Source organism: Musa acuminata, chromosome BXJ3-5 (assembly GCF_036884655.1).
Source record: "Musa acuminata AAA Group cultivar baxijiao chromosome BXJ3-5, Cavendish_Baxijiao_AAA, whole genome shotgun sequence".
Classification (NCBI taxonomy): Eukaryota; Viridiplantae; Streptophyta; class Magnoliopsida; order Zingiberales; family Musaceae; genus Musa; species Musa acuminata.
Window position 1 is genome coordinate 5685254 of NC_088353.1, and position 19192 is coordinate 5704445.

Here is a 19192-nt window from a genome sequence, read left to right on the forward strand (position 1 = left end):
ACGAGTCATTGGGGATAAAATGCAACTGGACAGTGTTACACTAGGAGATAAAATGCAACTGGGGTAAACTTCCTCGTGACTTGTCATGTTCACTAAGTCACTTGTGTTGCTTGCCACTCCCTCGAAGTTGCCTGTTGCATCTCTGGCACAAGTCCGTGATGGATCCACCCTCTCTGTGCTTCCTATCATCCCGATCCTGTTGCCACCCCATTGCATTTTTTGGCCTTCTTATCGTCTCGCTCTTGCCTCTCCACCTCTGAATCCATGATTATGCCTTGGGTGAAGAAGCTCAAGGATCCTTGGTGGACGACCACAAAGTGACGATGCACAGTGGTTGTGGAGAGGGTGGAGGCTACCATGTTAGGATAGAGTCGAATGGTGGGGTTGTAGAGTGAACAGTGGTGCGTGGAAGAGATGGCCCACGTGGTTGGCCCGCAGTAAAAAATGACAACAACCCTACCACTACGGGTGGCCCTCGTGGCCACATTGTGGTTTAACATCAAGCTCTAAGAGCATGATGTGACAACAAAAAGAGGTAGTTGGGTGGCGCTCTAGCGATTCGAGGCATGCTCTGAAGTGTTTGTGAGGCTAATCACCATCATCGCGTCGTGGGTCACCGAGCACAAAACATGAGTCACCAACGTAGTTTTTGATTGACGCTGACATAGATACAAAGCGTCGGCATTTGCATCATCCTCTTCTTACCTCAACTCTCATCATCACTCTCCCTCCTCATCCACAACAGTCACTCGTGGCCCCCTAGCGACATCGTCATCCGTCACCACTAAAAACATATCTAAGACATTGAAAGTACCTTTTTACCCATCATTTTTATGTTTCTGTCAATAAAACTAACAAAGATAGGAGAAATAGAGCCGGATGTTTCACTTTTATAATTATATGGATTGCAATATAAATTTTTTAAATCTAAAGATCGGAAAAGTCTAACTACATGGGAATAATATATAATTAGCCATTTCTATTCTTATGCACACAAAACCATATTATTATACTTAAGACAAATTCTACATATAAGAAACAAACCAAACTAAATAGACAATATAATTAGCCCTTTCTATTCTAATAAATGGATGTCCTTATACTCATTTACAATCATACTTGAAATATGATAAATTTGAATGTAAATAATTCTAGATTCATACAAAAATAAATTAAAGATATTATTATCCTGTATGCGGAAATCTTTAAGGAAAATGGACAGTATTTGCTTCATTTTACAAACAATTGTACGCTCATTTTCTAAGTCATGCCGATAATTTATAAATTTAAATTTAGATAAACCCTAGATTCACACTAAATAAAATAAAAACAATTGATTCACTATTTAAATAAAATTATTTGAAATGTGTGTTTGGGCAGTTTAGATTTTAATGTACTTCAATTGACACAAAAATAAAAGAACTATTGATTCACCATATGGATAGTTTTTTCACTATAGTAAGAGACAACATGGATGAAATTTTGTGTTATCCTCACAAATGAATGTCGTTATATATGTTTTTAGAATCATGATAAAAGTATATCAAATTTGAATTTAAGTATCTCAAAATTTATATTAAAATGAAAATATTATCGATTCACTATTTAGATGTATCCTTTTAAGGTGAAGGTATCAGTAAATACATAATATTTATGTTGTTACATTCGTTTTCAGATAAATAATTAAAGTATCAGCAAAGGCTTTTTTCTTTCTTTCTTTTTTCTTTATTATGCACACAAGTGTCTGATTGGAATATACTTCTTGTAGAATGACTTGTTTCCTTCGTTACTTCATCATGAATGAGTATTCTAATTTATAGGAGGTATGTAAATCCAAAAAAACAAAGAAACAACTACGAATGTTAGGAATAATACCACACACGTTCTAATATAATAGTAATACAACTATATTATAGTTATCCTAATATATAGTAAATACTAAATAATTAAATAATTTAAATTTAGAATATAGTTATTTAGAAATATAACTATATAGAAATACAACTATATTCTAATTATGAATACAAAAAAAGATGCTTTTTAGTAGTTTCTTTAAATGGGGGGCACTCTCACGTAAAATCTCATAACTTAGGGCTATATATATCATTGGATTTGGGTCTTACAACCATGTTTTATGTTTTAACATGGGTGGAAAACTTTCGAAGGATGGAAGCAAACAAAGTGTTGAAAGCAAAGAAGAAGAAGAAGAAGAAGAAAAAGAAGAAAAAGAAGAAGAAAAAGGGGAGGCGGTTGATTGGTCAAATCTCCAAGTCGACATGCTTGAACTCATCGCTGATCGACTCACCATCGATATCTTTGACTACACTCGCTTTCGTGGCGTCTATAAGAAATGGAACTCTAGCATCCCTCGTGATCGTGCGTACCCTCCCCAACTCCCATGGCTCCTTCTCAGACATGACGACGACATCAATCGTCTCTTCTTCTTCTCCTTATCAAGTGCAAGAGTCCACTCAATTCAACTTCCAGTGACGAGTGGCGAAAAAATCATTGGCTCATTTGACGGATGGCTAATCCTCGAGAACAAATTTTGTTGGACCATGTCTATCTTAAATCCTCTCACGGGTGTTCATATCCATCTTCCGATGCTCCCAACATATCTCAGGAACAATAGTGACCACTCATCGCTATGGAAGATTGCAACATCTTCGAACTCATCAAAGTCGTACAATAATTGCATTATTATTGTTATCCCCATCCAGTTCAGTACTCTCCTATCTATCCGTTTCGGCGAGGATGATAATTGGACCAAGTTGGATGACAAGAGCATCTACACAGATGTCATCTACTTCAAAGAAAGATTTTATGTTCTAGACAGATATGCCCGAGTCTCCATTTTTGACTCAAACCTTAAGAAAGTGATTGTTATCGGTCCTCAAGGGGATTTGAGACATGGGCCTCATTATTTTGCAGAGTTATCTGGAGAACTTGTAGTCTTTACAGGCAAATATTTAAGGAGTTCTATCAATATATTTCAGTATTCTCTAAAAAGGATCGATATCTCTAAGTTGAATCATCGACTTATGTTGTTAGAGGAGGCAGAGCTTAGGTGAGCACATACTTTTCATAGGTAATACTTGTCGCTCCATCTCGTGCACAACTACCCTATACCCTCGTGGAAAACATGACACTGTCTATATCTATCCTCAGTATACTTGGAATGGATATACTTGGAATGGATATATTAGATCGGGGGTATATGATTTAGAGGATGGCTCTTTGAAGCCCCTACCATTCGACATCAACGTCGACGAGACTTGTAATGGGCATTTACCCATGTGGCATGTACCACATCTATCTTAATCTTCTGAGTCTGTTAATGTGTATATCTTTTAAGAGTAGTAATAATGAAGGGATATTAAATCTTGAATGCGTTTGCAAGTCTTCGAAGCCTCTCATGATATTGAAACCTTTTAGACTCGTAATAGAATTACTCCGTTGTTGGCATCGCCTTGCGAACCCCAAAAGCTGCTGCGTTGCAATTGCATTAACACTGCATGTTGTAAACAACAAAAACACCGAAAGTTAATGTACCACGATTGCATTAACATTGCATGTTGGCAGCAGGATCGGTCAATCGATTCGTTTGCGAGTCACAGCATGCTGTGGAGGACATGGTTATTGTAAGCACTAAAAGAAAACCGAAACCCTCGGTCTCCTCCACCAATTTTGAGGAGCATTTCTATTCCCATTGCACTCCGATCGATTGAAGAACATTACTTGTACAAAGTTGGCAATATGTATTATGTTGAAAGTGAAGGTAAATTTTCGGTAAGCAAGAAACAAAAAAGAGACAGCCACTTGTGTCTCTGCTATGTGAGACTATGTTTCTTCTGTGAGTTCATCGTCGCCGCCGCTACTGGAATTGTCATTGCTGCGGCTGAAGACTGGGTTGCTTGAAATCAGCTGTGCTCTTGGCTTTCGCTCCCTTGTGTACGGATGAATGGCAGATAACTCCCTAATGCGTCGCATAACATATTGTGGTATGGGGAGTGTCACATGTTTCTTGTGTGGCCCAACCTAGAAAGATACTGTGTTAAGGATATCTCTAATGATATCAAAACCTCCACAAAACTGTAGCAAATTGATCACATTCTCGAACCAATTCAGAAAAATGATCTACTTCACCAGTAATTACGTTCATGAAAATTTTCCACCTGATTCAAATGCTTAACAATGACAGCATACATAATAGTGTCAGATGATATGACAAAAAATGGCAGACCCCACTCCCGGCAACATCCCCCGCACGTGGACAGGCGCGGCGCCCCAGGGGGAGCAATGAGGGTGACGGTCTGCGTCCGGACGACAGCCTCACTGAGCCCACAGTCCTCTCGGTTGACCCCGCACAGTCGGACGAGACAGAAGCAGGTAACGGTTGAAGCTCGCCCATACCCTGTGATCCCCCGATCCCCCACGCAACATCCTCGACGATGTCAGACGCCATCAGAGGTACGGCCCTGACCGACGGGATGGCGCGCCCGGTGATGCCGAGCCCCCCTATAAACGTCCGGGAGCCAGAGAGAGAGATGGGGGAACTCGGGCTCCTCTAAAAACTGCCCCCACATCATTATCTAACAAGATCATCGGAGGGGTCGGGTCGAGCACCCCGACCCGACCTTTGTGCAGGTACCAAGCCGAGCCCCCCCCGTCCGGACGTGCAGGCGAGAAGTCCCCGCCCGGAAGAACTCGCAGCATAGCCCCGAGTCCGAGGCCGCCCCCGACCACCTTAGTAGAGACGAGCAACGCCCCAGGGAGATTCCCGCCATTCGGACCCCCGAACGAGCCGAGACGACCCCCCGGGTCACGGCTAAGAAAAAGGTGTTTACATTAACATATTGGCGCTAGAAGGAGGGCCGGTCCGAATGTCAAGCGATCAACAGGCTCACTCCGACGAACCCCCAGCCGTCAGGTCGCACCCGACCGACGCAACGGAAGAACATCCCCAACAGGAGGGGGTTCGGGACGAGCGCCCCGCTGCGATCTCGGAGCGCTATTGGCGATTGTTCAGCGACCCGGGTCTATCGCCACCCATCGCCAATCCCAGCGGCCCGTCACCTATGCCGCCCGAAGCCTTCTACGACCTCACACACCAGGTCCGGGCTCTTACGGGGGTGATGCAGACCATCATCCCACTCGTCTCTCATCCAACGTCTTCACACTCAGCCCTACCTCCACCATGGCAACGGTCCGTCGCTCAGACCCCCGCACCGCTTCCCGTGTCCCCCGCTTCGCCTCCGGGATAATCGACCCGACCCGGGAGCCGAGGAGCGGAGGATCCAGCGGCGCATCCGACGCCCGTGGCCCCGCTTTCAGACTCGGCGGAGGGCTTATGGGCCCAGCTGCGCCTCGTAGGCCACCGACTGGACGAGGTGCAGCGTGAGGTTCGCCGGACCAGGGGAGACCCGGGGGCCGAGCAACGCCAGGGGTCCCCTTTCACCCCCGAGATTCAAGAGCAAGCGATCCCGCCGCATTTTCGGCTCCCTTCATTGGATGCCTACGACGGAGCCACCGACCCGACGGACCACGTAGCTGCTTTCCGCGCCCAGATGGCGCTATACGGGACGTCCGACGCCCTGATGTGCAGGGCATTCCCAACAACCCTACGAGGCCTAGCCCGAGCGTGGTACAGCAATCTGAAGACCGCGACCATCGCCTCTTTCGACCAGTTGGCCAAAGACTTGGAGCTTAACTTCCTGGCTCACGCCAGGCCGAAGCCGTCAGTGGCAATGCTCCTCGGGCTCAACCAGAGGGAGGACGAGCCCCTTTCTCACTTTGTGAACCGCTTCACCACACAAATTCGCGGGCTGCCTGATGCTCACCCTTCTTTGATGATGCAGGCATTCATGATGGGCCTGCGGCCTACTCGATTCTTTTGGTCTCTGGTGGAGCGACCCCCCACTTCGGTACCCGAAATGTTGCAGCGTGCGAACCAGTTCATCGCTGCTGAAGCATGGATGGTCGGGAGGCGCGACGAGCGCAAGAGGGTCAAGCCGGAGCAGTCCTGACAACAACAACCCACTACCTCCCGGCGTAGGGCCAGCGGCCTTAATGATGCGGTACCTAGGTCCCCCCCCCCCGGGCCTGAACTCCTCTCGGACCGAAATATTTCTCCACATTAAGGAGAAAGGCCTTCTCAAAGACCCCCACCCGATGAGGAGCCCGCGCGAACTCGCGGACCGCTCTAAATACTGCCGTTTCCACCGACAGCCCGGTCACGACACCGAGGAGTGTCGAGAATTAAAAAGGCAAATTGAGGAGCTCATCCGCCGAGGAACTTTCACCACGCCCGGAGGATCCCATCGAGCGGCACATAGATGTCATAACCGGCGGGCCCGCGTCCGGAGGAAACTCCATGGCGGGCGGAAAGGCACGCGCCAGGGCCTCCCGAGCCGAAGCTTCCAAACATGCAAAAGGACCCGAAGTCACCTTCCCGACCGGGGGACATGGGCTAGCCGAACATGATGATGCGTTGGTGATATCAGCCAGAATCGCCAACGCGCGAGTGAGAAGGATCATGGTCGACACTGGAAGCTCGGCCGATATACTTTATTGGGACGCCTTCCAAAAGCTCGGCCTGGTCAAGGAGAACATGAAGCCGGTATGCTCGACACTCACGGGGTTCACCGGTGCCTCAATCTCGTCACTAGGGGTTATCACCCTGCCCCTGACTTTGGGAGTTTTCCCGAAGACAAAAACAGTGATGACCTCCTTTCTGGTAGTCGACCTCCCCGCGGCATACAACGCCATCCTCGGACGACCAACCCTCAACAAGATCCGAGCTGTCATCTCAACTTACTACCAAACCATCAAATTCCCGACCCACGATGGGGTCGGGGAAGTAGCGGGGAACTCCTGGGAGTCCAAGCGTTGCTACTTGACTGCCATGTCGCTAAACAAGAGAGCGAGGGTCCAATCCCCGCTGGAAGACCCCCGGGAGGGAAAAAAACTGACTCCCCGCCCCGAGCCGAAGGAATCCACCATCGACTTGCCGCTGATCAAAGGCAGCCCCGACCAAACAGTCAAAATCGGGTCAGGACTGCCCGAACAGGAGCAGCGGCAGCTCGTCGGCCTTCTGCAAGCCAACGCCGACATCTTCGCTTGGACGCCATCTGACCTAGTAGGAGTCCACCCGGAAGTCGCGCTGCACCACCTAAACATTTCGTCCGACGCCCGTCCGGTGAAACAAAGGCCCAAGAGGCAGGCCCCAGATCGGAAACTAGCCATCCGAGAAGAGGTAAACCGACTTCTGGCGGCCGATTTCATAGAGGAGGCCAAGTACCCACAATGGCTCTCCAATGTAGTACTTGTCAAAAAGCCTAATGGAAGCTGGCGGATGTGCATTGACTACACCAGTCTCAACAATGCTTGCCCAAAAGATTGCTACCCCCTACCGAAGATCGACCAGCTAGTCGACGCCACGGTCGGCCACGCCCGTCTCTCGTTTATGGATGCCTTCTCCGGGTACAACCAAATTAGGATGGCACCCGAAGACCAGGAACACACAGCCTTCCTCACCGAACAAGGGGTATATTTTTACAAAGTCATGCTGTTCGGGTTGAAAAATGCTGGGGCCACCTACCAGAGGACGGTGAATAGGATGTTCGCCCGCCAGATTGGACGAAACATGGAGATATATGTCGACGACATGATCGTGAAGAGCCGAACAACGGAAGCTCATTCTTCCGACCTGGCTGAAACATTCGACACCCTGCGAAGGTTCGGCCTGCGCCTCAACCCTGCCAAGTGCGCCTTTGGCGTTACCTCGGGGAAATTCCTCGGATTCATCATACACGAGAGAGGGATTGATGCCAACCCGGAAAAGGTCCAGGCTATCATTGACATGCAGCCCCCTCGGACGATCAGAGACCTGCAGCGCCTTAACGGGAGGCTAGTCTCCCTATCACGTTTCCTTTCCCGATCGGGAGATCGTTGCCTCCCCTTCTTCAAGGCCCTGAAGGACCCGAAGAATTTCCGATGGACGACAGAATGTGAGAGGGCCTTCGAGCAGATGAATCAACACCTGGCCAACCTCCCCCGACTCGCTTCAGTCTCCCCGGGGGAGAAATTGAGTCTCTACCTCGCCGCCTCCCAGCATGCGGTCAGTTCGGTTCTGGTCAAGGAAAACTTCGGCGACCAACTGCCGGTCTACTATGTCAGCCACATGCTGAGCGGGCCAGAGGGACGCTACCCGCCAATCGAAAAGCTGGCGCTGGCGCTCGTCCTGTCAGCACGAAAGCTCCGCCCTTATTTCCAGGCCCACCCGATAGAGGTAATAACTGACCGGCCGCTTCGGCTTGTTTTGTCTAAATTCGACGTTGCAGGGCGTCTCCTCAAATGGGCAGTGGAGCTCGGCGAGCATGACATACAGTACATACCTCGGACCGCCATTAAAGCCCAGTCCGTGGTAGACTTTATCGCGGAGCTGACCCCGAGCACAGGCGAAGAACTCGAGCCACCGCGTGACACGTGGACTCTCCACGTGGATGGTTCGGCCAACGCAAAGGGCGCCGGAGCAGGGCTGGTGCTGGTGACACCTGACGGCCGCTCGATTGAGCGCTCTTTCCGCTTCGAGTTCAGGGCCACCAACAACGAAGCAGAATACGAAGCTCTCCTAGCGGGGCTCCAATTGGCACTGGAAATGCGGGTGACCGACATACACGTCATCACCGACTCACAGCTGGTGGCTAGGCAGCTCGACGGCGGATACGAAGCCCGGGACCCGACCATGGCGAAATATCTGGCACGGGTAAAAGGCCTTGCCACCAAGTTCGCCCATTTTGAGTTGTCGAATGTTCCCAGGAGCGAGAACCAGCGAGCCGACGCTCTGGAAAAACTGGCGTCCGGCTCGGCCCCCTGCGCTCGACCCGAGACCAAAGAGCTCCCTCACCGAGCCATAGAGGTCGTCGCCACAGTCACGGGTGGCGCGCCGACCACTTGGGTACAGGAGATGCTACGCTTCAAGCGGGACGGAACCCTACCCGACAATGAAACCACGGCTGTACAAGCGGGACGGAACTCTAAAGTAGGAGGAAGGCTGTACAAGCGATCTTTCTCGCGCCCCTTGTTACGCTGCCTAGAGCCGAACGAAGCCCGGACAGTTCTGTCCGACATGCATGAAGGGGCCTGCGGGAAACACATAGGCGAACGAACCCTGGCGCACAAGATACTCCGACAGGGATACTACTGGCCGACCATGCGCCAGGACACGAAAGCTTTCGTTCGGCGATGCAGCTCATGCCAGGAACACGCCCGCACCGCCCGACGGCCGGCGGTCCTGTTCACCCCTGTCGATTGCGCTTGGCCATTCGCGCAGTGGGGACTGGACATACTCGGACCTCTCCCACCCGCTTCCGGGCACCGAAAGTACATCATCGTAGGAGTGGACTACTTTACCAGGTGGGTCGAAGCCGAGCCCCTAGCAACCATCACGGAGTCACAAGTGGAAAAGTTCGTGTGGAGAAACCTCGTAACTCGGTTTGGCCTGCCCCAGTCCATCGTCACCGACAATGGACCTCAGTTCGCCGGCAGGAGGTTCCAAGAGTTTTGTGCCAAGCACAAAATTCAGCTGAGGTTCAGCTCGGTGGCTTACCCCCAAGCGAACGGACTAGCTAAAGTAACCAACCGGTCCATCATCAACGGTCTCAAGAGAAGAGTGTCCGCTGCCCGATCGGCCTGGATCGACGAGCTCCCGAGCGTCCTATGGGCGCTGCGCACTACCCCTAAGACCCCAACGGGGGAGTCTCCCTACAGCCTCACGTTCGGGACCGAGGCCGTATTGCCATCCGAAGTAGCTGTTCTGACTCCGCGGATAGCAGGCTACGGCGAAGAGGCCTCGGGTGAAGAGCTCCGATCCAACCTGGATTTGCTCGAAGAAAGACGGGCCGACGCGCACCGGAAAACCCTTTTTTACAAGAGAGCCGTAGCGAGGGTCTACAACTGGAGGGTACGACCCCGATCGATAAAGCTAGAGGACTTGGTCCTGCGCAAAATCGAGGTCAGCCACCCGACCCGAGCAAGGGGGAAACTGGCCCCGAAGTGGGAAGGACCCTATCGAGTCATCGGAGTGTCCCGACCAGGGACGTTCCGACTCGCAACAATGGATGGCGACCCCGTACCCAGGACTTGGAACATACAGAACCTTAGGAAATACTTCATCTGAAGATGTAGACACTACGCAAACACAGAAATCGGAAGAAAATATCATTTTATTTTAAAGGGGGGTACAGAAGCGTAACAGTGAGGAACAGACAGACCCCTCACACCCTCGACCCCGACTCCGACATACAAAAACCAAACTCATCACTCTCCTAGAGTCTTTGGCCGATCGTCGAATGGCACGTCCTCCGGCATGTCCACCTCCAGGTCCACGGCATGAGAAGCGAACGGGTCCCTTTCCACCTCGGAGCCAGGAGGGCATGAGCCAAAGCGACCTAGGGCGATTCTATATCCATACTCGTAGGATACTCGCCCCATTCGGGTCAGTCCGAGCTCGAAGTTCTCGGACTTCTTATAAGCTTCGACCGCCTCTTTATCCTTTGACGGGCGAAGGCGAACCTCCTCGGCTAGCGCATCGGAAGCAGCGCGGGCTTCAGCCTTGGCCTTCTCCGCCCTCTTGGTAAGGCCAAGCGCCTCCGACTTCAATAGGCGAAGCTCGGCCCGATCCAAACGAAGAAACTCTTGGAGTTCCTTGACCGAGTTGCCCGACTGCTCGAGCTTTGCCTTCAGACGCGCCACCTACTCCTCAGATTCAATCGCACGCTTTTCCGTGGCCGCTACCGCCTCTGGGCCCGACCCGGCCCGAACTTTCTCTAGCTAGCGGCACAACTCGAAGTTGTGCTCGCTGAGGTTCCAGATTACCTGGCCAGCGTCACGCACCCGGTCCATCAGCGCCGTCGAGTAGTGGAGGCCCTGCCACAGAGAAAGGAGGGTTAGCGCGCAGTCACAGGGACGCCCGAAGTTAGCAAAACACTCACCAGTGTCAGAAACCTCCCCGCCTTGTTGAGCATGGCCTCCGAGGGCAGGGTGTATAGGTCTCGAGCCAGGTCGGGGTGGAGCACGCCCCGAAGAAAAGCAGCCAAGGGATCTCCCCCGGCCCACACCTTGTCCCCTCGGGACAGCCCCTTCCAGCGAGCGACTAGCGGGTCGGAAGCCTCCCCCGGTGGAAGCTCGCCCATCACCGACGACCATAGGGGCTCATCGGCCCCCGTACGTAGCCCGCACAGGTCATCCACCGTAGGCAGGCTCGAGCTCTTCCCGGCCGCCACTTGGCTAGGCCCATCAACTCGGGAAGGCCCTTCGTCCCAAACGGTCCGCTTTGCGCCCACGGTTGTCGAAGGGGTGGCCCCCGCCTTGGCTTTCCCGGGACCAGCCGTCTTCGCCTTCTTTGACGGGCGCCCCTCTGGAATCTCTAACGGAGCACCCGCCAAGCCGAGTAATGGGTCGGCTGAGGGGCGCGGAGAGGAAGCAGCGGACGGGCGTGGGGAAGAAGCCGACGATGAGCGACCACCGCGGAGTGACAGAAGCTTCATCCCTACAAAGGAAACAAGCAGACCATCACAAACTGTGGAAACAAACAAGACACGGGGAACACCCGCTGTAAACATACCCCCGAAAGCCGGGCTAAGACCCGCCTCGGCCAGCCACTCCTCGGTCATAGCTCGGATGGCCTGAGAACCGGGAAGGGTTGCCCGAAGCCTCTTCAGGTCCCGACGCTCCTCGTCGTTCAAATCCGGGACTGTGTTATCTATCACCCTCGCTGCCCACCAAACTCCGAAGCCCCAATCCTTCGACCAGCTTACATAGAAAAACCGCCCCTTCCATCCTTTGTTGTTCGAAGGGGCTCCCCCGACGCGAAAGCCAACCCGAGCTGACACGAAATAGCCCCCCAGCCCCTTGAGAAGGCAGAAACAAAAGAGAAAGAGGCTTCGGGTAGGGGTGATATTAGCATAATAACATTCCCCTAAGAACGCTACTAGGTAACGCCATGAGTTAGGCGCCACCTGGGAAGGTGAAATCCGCCACAAAGAAAGACAGGAGACAATGATAGGGTGAAAGGGGAGGCGCAACCCGGCCTCTAGGGCATCTTGAGTCAGCGCGAAACCTCGGGGGATCGGGTCGTAGGACCGCTGCCCCGGATCAGGCGCAACCAGGACAAACTCCTCCGGGATGTGATAACGCTCCCGGAGCTTCTCCAGCAACGACCCACTCACCACCGAGTCAAGGTCGTGCGGCCACATTAGAGCCTCAAGGGCTCGCGCCGCCTCCTTGTCTGGGGAGGGCGGAGGCGTGCTCTCCCGGACTCTATCGAGGGACAAAGATGAAGAGACGGACAAGAGGGACATCCTTACCGGCTTTGAAACGAACAAGAGAGACGACGAGGGAGCGACTGGGGAATGACGGCACAGGAGAGGAGAAGGTGCGATGACAGAAAGGACGACAAGGTCCAAGGCTCAGCAGCAAGATTCATGAAACGGGCCGAGTGCGCCATTTATATAGGAAAAATCCCGCCAAGAGAGACGTCGCTTCATCTCCCCATAGCGGCCGACAGCTCATCCGCACCCTCACTCGTCGCATCAGGGAAGGCCAACGAACACCCTATCATAAATACGGACCTAAGGTCACGGCAAGGGAAGGCCAGCCCGCCCGAGACGTGCTCCTCGGCCGCATGTCCCCGAGACCACCTCCTCGGCGCGGCCAGCCCGCCCGAGACATGCCCCTCGGTCCTTCGACTTTACGCCACCCGAGACCACGCCTGCGCGGCCTGCCCGCCTGTGTCGTGCTCCTCGGCTCCTCGACTTTACGCCTCCCGAGACCACCTCCTCGGCGCGGCCAGCCCGCCCGAGACGTGCTCCTCGGTCGCATGTTCCCGAGACCACCTCCTCGGCGCGGCCAGCCCGCCCGAGACGTGCTCCTCGGCCGCATGTCCCCGAGACCACCTCCTCGGCGCGGCCAGCCCGCCCGAGACGTGCTCCTCGGCCGCATGTTCCGGAGACCACCTCCTCGGCGCGGCCAGCCCGCCCGAGACGTGCTCCTCGGCCGCATGTTCCGGAGACCACCTCCTCGGCGCGGCCAGCCCGCCCGAGACGTGCTCCTCGGCCGCATGTTCCCGAGACCACCTCCTCGTCGCGGCCAGCCCGCCCGAGACGTGCTCCTCGGCCGCATGTCCCCGAGACCACCTCCTCGGCGCGGCCAGCCCACCCGAGACGTGCTCCTCGGCAGCATGTTCTGGAGACCACCTCCTCGGCGCGGCCAGCCCGCCCGAGACGTGCTCCTCGGCCGCATGTTCCCGAGACCACCTCCTCGGCGCGGCCAGCCCGCCCGAGACGTGCTCCTCAGCCGCATGTCCCCGAGACCACCTCCTCGGCGCGGCCAGCCCGCCCGAGACGTGCTCCTCGGCCGTAGGTCCCCGAGACCACCTCCTCGGCGCGGCTAGCCCGCCCGAGACGTGCTCCTCGGCCGCATGTCCCCGAGACCACCTCCTCGGCGCGGCTAGCCCGCCCGAGACGTGATCCTCGGCCGCAGGTCCCCGAGACCACCTCCTCGGCGTGGCCAGCCCGCCCGAGACGTGCTCCTCGGCCGCATGTTCCCGAGACCACCTCCTCGGCACGACCAGCCCGCCCGAGACGTGCTCCTCGGCCGCATGTCCCCGAGACCACCTCCTCGGCGCGGCCAACCCCCGCCCGAGACGTGCTCCTCGGCCGCATGTCCCCGAGACCACCTCCTCGGCTCAGCCAGCCCGCTCGAGACATGCTCCCCGGCCTCATGCCACCCAAAGCGCTTCCGCAGCACGGCTTTTTCGCCCCGGACATATGTCTCAATCATGAACCGCGAAGAGAACCACCGCTTACCGATCAAAGCCACGCCTCGAATCCCCTCCATCCGATGCCGAGCCATGGCTTCCTTTGGGGGGGGAATATGATATGACAAAAAATGACAGACCCCACTCCCGGCAACATCCCCCGCACGTGGACAGGCGCGGCGCCCCAGGGGGAGCAATGAGGGTGACGGTCTGCGTCCGGACGACAGTCTCACTGAGCCCACAGTCCTCTCGGTTGACCCCGCAGAGTCGGACGAGACAGAAGCAGGTAACGGTTGAAGCTCGCCCATACCCTGCGATCCCCCGATCCCCCATGCAACATCCTCGACGATGTCGGACGCCATCAGAAGTACGGCCCTGACCGACGGGATGGCGCGCCCGGTGATGCCGAGCCCCCCTATAAACGTCCGGGAGCCAGAGGGAGAGAGGGGGGAACTCGGGCTCCTCTAAAAACTGCCCCCACATCATTCTCTAACAAGATCGTCGGAGGGGTCGGGTCGAGCACCCCGACCCGACCTTTGTGCAGGTACCAAGCCGAGGCCCCCCGTCCGGACGTGCAGGCGAGAAGTCCCCGCCCGGAAGAACTCGCAGCATAGCCCTGAGTCCGAGGCCGCCCCCGACCACCTTAGTAGAGACGAGCAACGCCCCAGGGAGATTCTCGCCATTCGGACCCTCGAACGAGCTGAGACGACCCCCCGGGTCACGGCTAAGAAAAAGGTGTTTACATTAACATCAGACGACATATAATTTATTAACACCAAAGCACAAAATGATTATAAACAAATTGATGCCCAGAACGTAAAGAATAAATTTAAGAACTCGCAAGAAATTTTGCAATGCTTTGACGAATATAGACAGACAAGTTTCCATCAACAAATATCGGACACCTCCAAAGTGACGAGTCATTGGGGATAAAATGCAACTGGACAGTGTAACACTGACAAATGATTGAACAAAACATGAGCAAACAAGTGTCTGCATCAACACTTTTGGGGTTCGTATTATAGATCATGAATGTATGCCTTACATATATGCAATGACAAATAATTGTGAATTCAGGATCTATGCAAATAGGACCATCTCAGAAAGAAACTTATACACAGTATTGAAATATAGAGACAGATACAGATACTCAGCTGTAAGCATAATAAAGCTCAGGTTATCAATATAAGCTCAATGTTAAGATACAGGCCTTCTACTCGAACCACCAATAGGTGCTTAGTGCAAGAATATTATTCCTTCTACCTAAAGCAACTATAAAAGTGAAAATAATGCTTAGACAATAAACTGAAAGAAGCAAGAAAGTTCGAGGAACATGTACAACAATCATCTTCCTCAAGAGTATAAATGAAAATAACAAACAGAATCTACCCAACTCTTTAGGATTGGCCACATGGGAGCAAGATGCGATTGTAAAAGAACAGCTTTCAATATGCATACACTGTTATGATTTTACAATTGCAATATACCAGGTTATAATTCTTATAGAGTGAGTGCCTCCAGAATTACACTTAACATGTTACAGTTGTTATGATCTAATAATATCTTTGTATGATACATTTAACATTTTTCTACTAAATCTATCAAAGGTTTTTTTAATTAACTGTTCCAACTATTCTAACTGTTACTTGTACATAAATCATATCTTTTACATTTTAGTATCATAATTCTCTGTGAAAAGTTTAACATCTTAACATGAAAGTAAAAGTATTTTTTACAATATAATACTGTCATTTTTTTCTTAAATTCTGTTCTTTTTTTTATTTTTCCAAGTGTTTTACTTCTATGATAATTTATATCTTAAAATTTTCAAATTATTTTTTCATTGACCTGATACTGTCAATCTCAATCCCAACCATATTAATCCCTAGGTGATCTTTTATCCCAATCTTGCAGACTCTGAACTTGCATCAATGTACATAATCTAACTGCAAAACATGCTTTTAGCAAGCCATGCTATCATCCTCTCTCCAAGAACACAAGTACAATTAACTAATAGATGTTCATAATTACCCTTTTAGTACTTAATTCAGTTTACTAACTGCTTATTTATTTCCAACCAGATAGTTCACAGAGACCAAACAACTTTGATCCCTCGTCTATGTAAATCATAAGTCTCTATAGTTGCAGAAGACACGCAAAGAGAGAAGTTAAGCACCTCTTATAAGCAAGGAACATTTATGTCATAAAGCATAGTTTTAGATCTCTTCTCAGACATTGGAATAAAAAACACAACTCATACCTGCTTTCTGTCATGTAACTGAGCAGCACTAGCTCTCGAAAGGTTTCTCCATTTATCCTGTAAAGTGAAGCAATTCTAAAATCAACAAAGATTTTCTTTTAATCAACAAAAAACTTTTCATTAAGAAGAATTGATCATATGATTGATTCATAAGGACCTTGAGATCCACAGATGTGCGGAAAGCAGATGTTGCGAATAGGAGCCTCTTGATATCTGTCCATCTGCCAACTCCATAATGGGAGACACCTTCAATGAGCTTCATCACTTCTGGAAGTGTCCAAAGTCTATGATGTTTCCTTCTAATCCCACTTTTCTCATTTCTAACTGTTCTGGTCCAGTCTTCTGATGCATTATTTCGTAACTCAGACTTTGGAAACCTTAAAGCATATGTTGCTCTAGATTCATCGGCAGTTAAGAATTCACCCTTGCTTATTATAGTCTCATTTCCCTGGATGGAAGGTTCTGATTAGTGGCCATAAAATAAAAAGCTACAAATAACAAAGGTACTTAACAAACAAATGTTTTGATTTCTGAGACCCCAAATATATGACATTGCGTATCTTCCAGTGCATATATATATGCAATTCAAAAAAGGTTGGGGTCTTGGGATCTTCAAATGCTACATGGTAATTAATATATATTGGATATAATGATTAGTAAATTTTGTGCTTAACTAAAAGCTTCAGAAAATAACTGCAATGAAATGAAGCATACTGCAAACCATGAGAGTTCAAGAGAATCACTAGTAATGCAGGAAGACTCGGCAGAGAATTTACCACTTCATGGAAAGGATATCTCACCATAACTGCAGCATTTTTCCGACGCTGAACTCTGGAGGCATGCAGACCTCTTTGTTTCTGAATAACTAAACCTGCATCGGACTCTTTGGTCAAACCATTGTCCTACCAGTTTCTACCAATAAATGATCAACTGTTCTAGCACAAGAAATTTTACCTCTAGTTTCTCTGCAGCATCTGGATTTCAAATCTGATGTTTCTTCAATATATCTTCGAGTAGGTTTGCGTAATCTCTTATTTGTTATAACTGCACTGTCTTCATCTCCCAAATGAGTCTTGTGTGCCTCAGAAAAATTTCCCACTCGAACATCCCTACCACACTGCACTGGCTTCTCAGCACCTATTCCAACCACCAGTTTGGTGGTATCAAATATACTTCCGAATGGACTAGACACTTCTTCAAAAAGATTTTTTGGAATCCATATTGTTTCATCATCAATCTCATTTGGCATAGAGCTGCATTGCGAGGGACTGGAAAATTTGTTAATTTCAGTCAGGTTCTGCAATTCAAAGAGTATATGATGCTCCAGAGACTGCTTGTCCTCCACTGATGTATCCCATCCCAAAGTGCTTCTGAACACATCAGGAAGTTGATCGGTGCTTACATCATCGAACAAAAATGCATCTCGATCAGGTGTAGCAGCATCATATGGAGAATTAAGAGCATTTGACAAGTCTGAGAATTCTCCAGCATCACTATGTATTCCAATGCTTTTGGTTTGCAAATCTGATCTGAAATTTCTAATACATGATGTGTTCTGGGAAGCACATTTAACCTCAAGGCTTTCTGCACAGTCATTATCTGAATAAACAAAAAAAGATAAGGGGGAAAATTATAAGCAGCAGCCTAATTTAAGAGCTCCAATATAACAAGAAATGTACCAAAAGAGAGGTACCCCAAAAAAGTTCAGGACAGATGCTGCAGAAATTGCTTTGTCCATGAAGATTCCCTTCATTAACTTCCTGGAGCATGCTATCAACAAACTGCAAAAAACACACTACCATGTATCACAAAATTTAAAATGTACAAGTGGAAAGATTCCTGGAACAATTAAAGTAGAGCAAAACCCAAGATTGCAAACTAATACAAACAAAAGGTATTTGCACTTCATCTCCCACAATTCTTAATCTTTATTCAAGAAAATAGTCTCAAGTGTAAACATCTTGAGCTAGGATGAACACTGAACACTTCACCTCATGTTTCTGAATCAGTGCAGCATCAGAATAAAATTTTCCTGCAAGGAAATTGCATATAAGTACACTGTACACATACATCAATACACATATAACGGAACTAGAGAAGAGAATAAACAGCAGAAGGGACTTTATTCGAGTGTTTCATCCTTAAAGCATTGATAACTAAAACCGTGAAGTTGGAGGAGGCACAGATTCTTGTTGCAAATTGTCACTGTGCAATGAAGAGATTGCCGACATCATGTAAAAAAGAAACAAAATTAAAAGGAAAAGGCAATTTAGAGCAGAATATAAGATGTAAAGTTACTTGCATCTACGCAGCAACTCAAAGCTAAGAAACCACATATAAAAACCACATGAAGTCACATGATTACAGGAAAACATAATAATTTACAAACACACAAAAATATAGAACAAACTGAAAAAAAGACTACTATTTAATAAAAATTTTAGCAATCACAAAAAAAAATCACTCCATCAAAACATAAACTAGGAGATAAATAAACTTTTAACACATCTAGCAATAATCATACCAAAATCTGCTTTTAACACATCAGCATTTCAGAATATATATATATATATATATATATATATATATAGTTGGATACCTCTGTCAGGAATTTTCCTTGAAATCTTTGAAGAAGTAATCGAGTTTGCACAGAATCAACACCTAAATTTGACAGGGCACTTTCAGCCATTATATACGAGAGAGAAAAAAAGGATTCGAAATGTTTGTAAATATGGACAATTAATAATTGCATGGAAATATTTCGATTTGATCCAAAGATAATATTTTAAGGAAATTAAGCTTAAATCCATTAATTTCCCAACAAAGTGGCCATGGAAATTATGTGTTAAATGCAAGATCTATCATACCGTATCGTACCGGAGTTTCGACCCGGGCTCGGTACGGTATGGCACTGGTGTACTGGGTGGTACATCAGGGTGTACCGCTTGGTGTACCGAGCGGTACACCCTGGTGTACCGAGCGATACACCCTGGTGTACCGAGCGATACACCCTGGTGTATCGATAATTTTATATTATTTTATATTATAGCAGTGCTATAGTATAGTATTATAGTACTGTAACACTATAGCGATACCGGACGGTCCGCGTATCG

At 49.6% G+C, this 19192-nt stretch overlaps 3 protein-coding genes across 3 annotated transcripts; 2 read left to right on the forward strand and 1 right to left on the reverse strand.

Moving 5' to 3' along the window:
- Positions 1–4883: 4883 nt before the first annotated feature.
- Positions 4884–5264, forward strand: LOC135639172 (uncharacterized). The gene has a single exon (XM_065152967.1). The coding sequence runs from the start codon at positions 4884–4886 to the stop codon at positions 5262–5264; it is 381 nt and encodes a 126-aa protein (XP_065009039.1).
- Positions 5265–6610: 1346 nt separating this feature from the next.
- On the forward strand, positions 6611–10180 carry LOC135639173 (uncharacterized). Its single transcript, XM_065152968.1, has one exon. The coding sequence runs from the start codon at positions 6611–6613 to the stop codon at positions 10178–10180; it is 3570 nt and encodes a 1189-aa protein (XP_065009040.1).
- A 4468-nt stretch (positions 10181–14648) lies between these two features.
- On the reverse strand, positions 14649–17881 carry LOC135639175 (uncharacterized). The gene is made up of 6 exons (XM_065152969.1): positions 17773–17881; positions 17034–17678; positions 16880–16950; positions 16237–16527; positions 16080–16136; positions 14649–14774 (listed from the first exon to the last, which is right to left on the reverse strand). Exons 1-6 carry the CDS (start codon positions 17879–17881, stop codon positions 14649–14651), a joined length of 1299 nt encoding a protein of 432 aa, XP_065009041.1.
- Positions 17882–19192: the final 1311 nt, after the last annotated feature.

What these genes read in the sequence shown, in the direction of transcription:
- LOC135639172 (XM_065152967.1), top strand. Translation starts at nt 4,884, where the DNA reads ATGTCAAGCGATCAACAGGCTCACTCCGACGAACCCCCAGCCGTCAGG.
- LOC135639173 (XM_065152968.1), top strand. Translation starts at nt 6,611, where the DNA reads ATGAAGCCGGTATGCTCGACACTCACGGGGTTCACCGGTGCCTCAATC.
- LOC135639175 (XM_065152969.1), bottom strand. Translation starts at nt 17,881, where the DNA reads ATGGTAGTGTGTTTTTTGCAGTTTGTTGATAGCATGCTCCAGGAAGTT. An exon ending in GCACATCTGTGGATCTCAAG is followed by an intron (nt 16,137 to 16,236) that starts GTCCTTATGAAT and finishes TTCACTTTACAG; the next exon opens with GATAAATGGAGAAACCTTTC. An exon ending in AGTTACATGACAGAAAGCAG is followed by an intron (nt 14,775 to 16,079) that starts GTATGAGTTGTG and finishes ATCATTTGTCAG; the next exon opens with TGTTACACTGTCCAGTTGCA.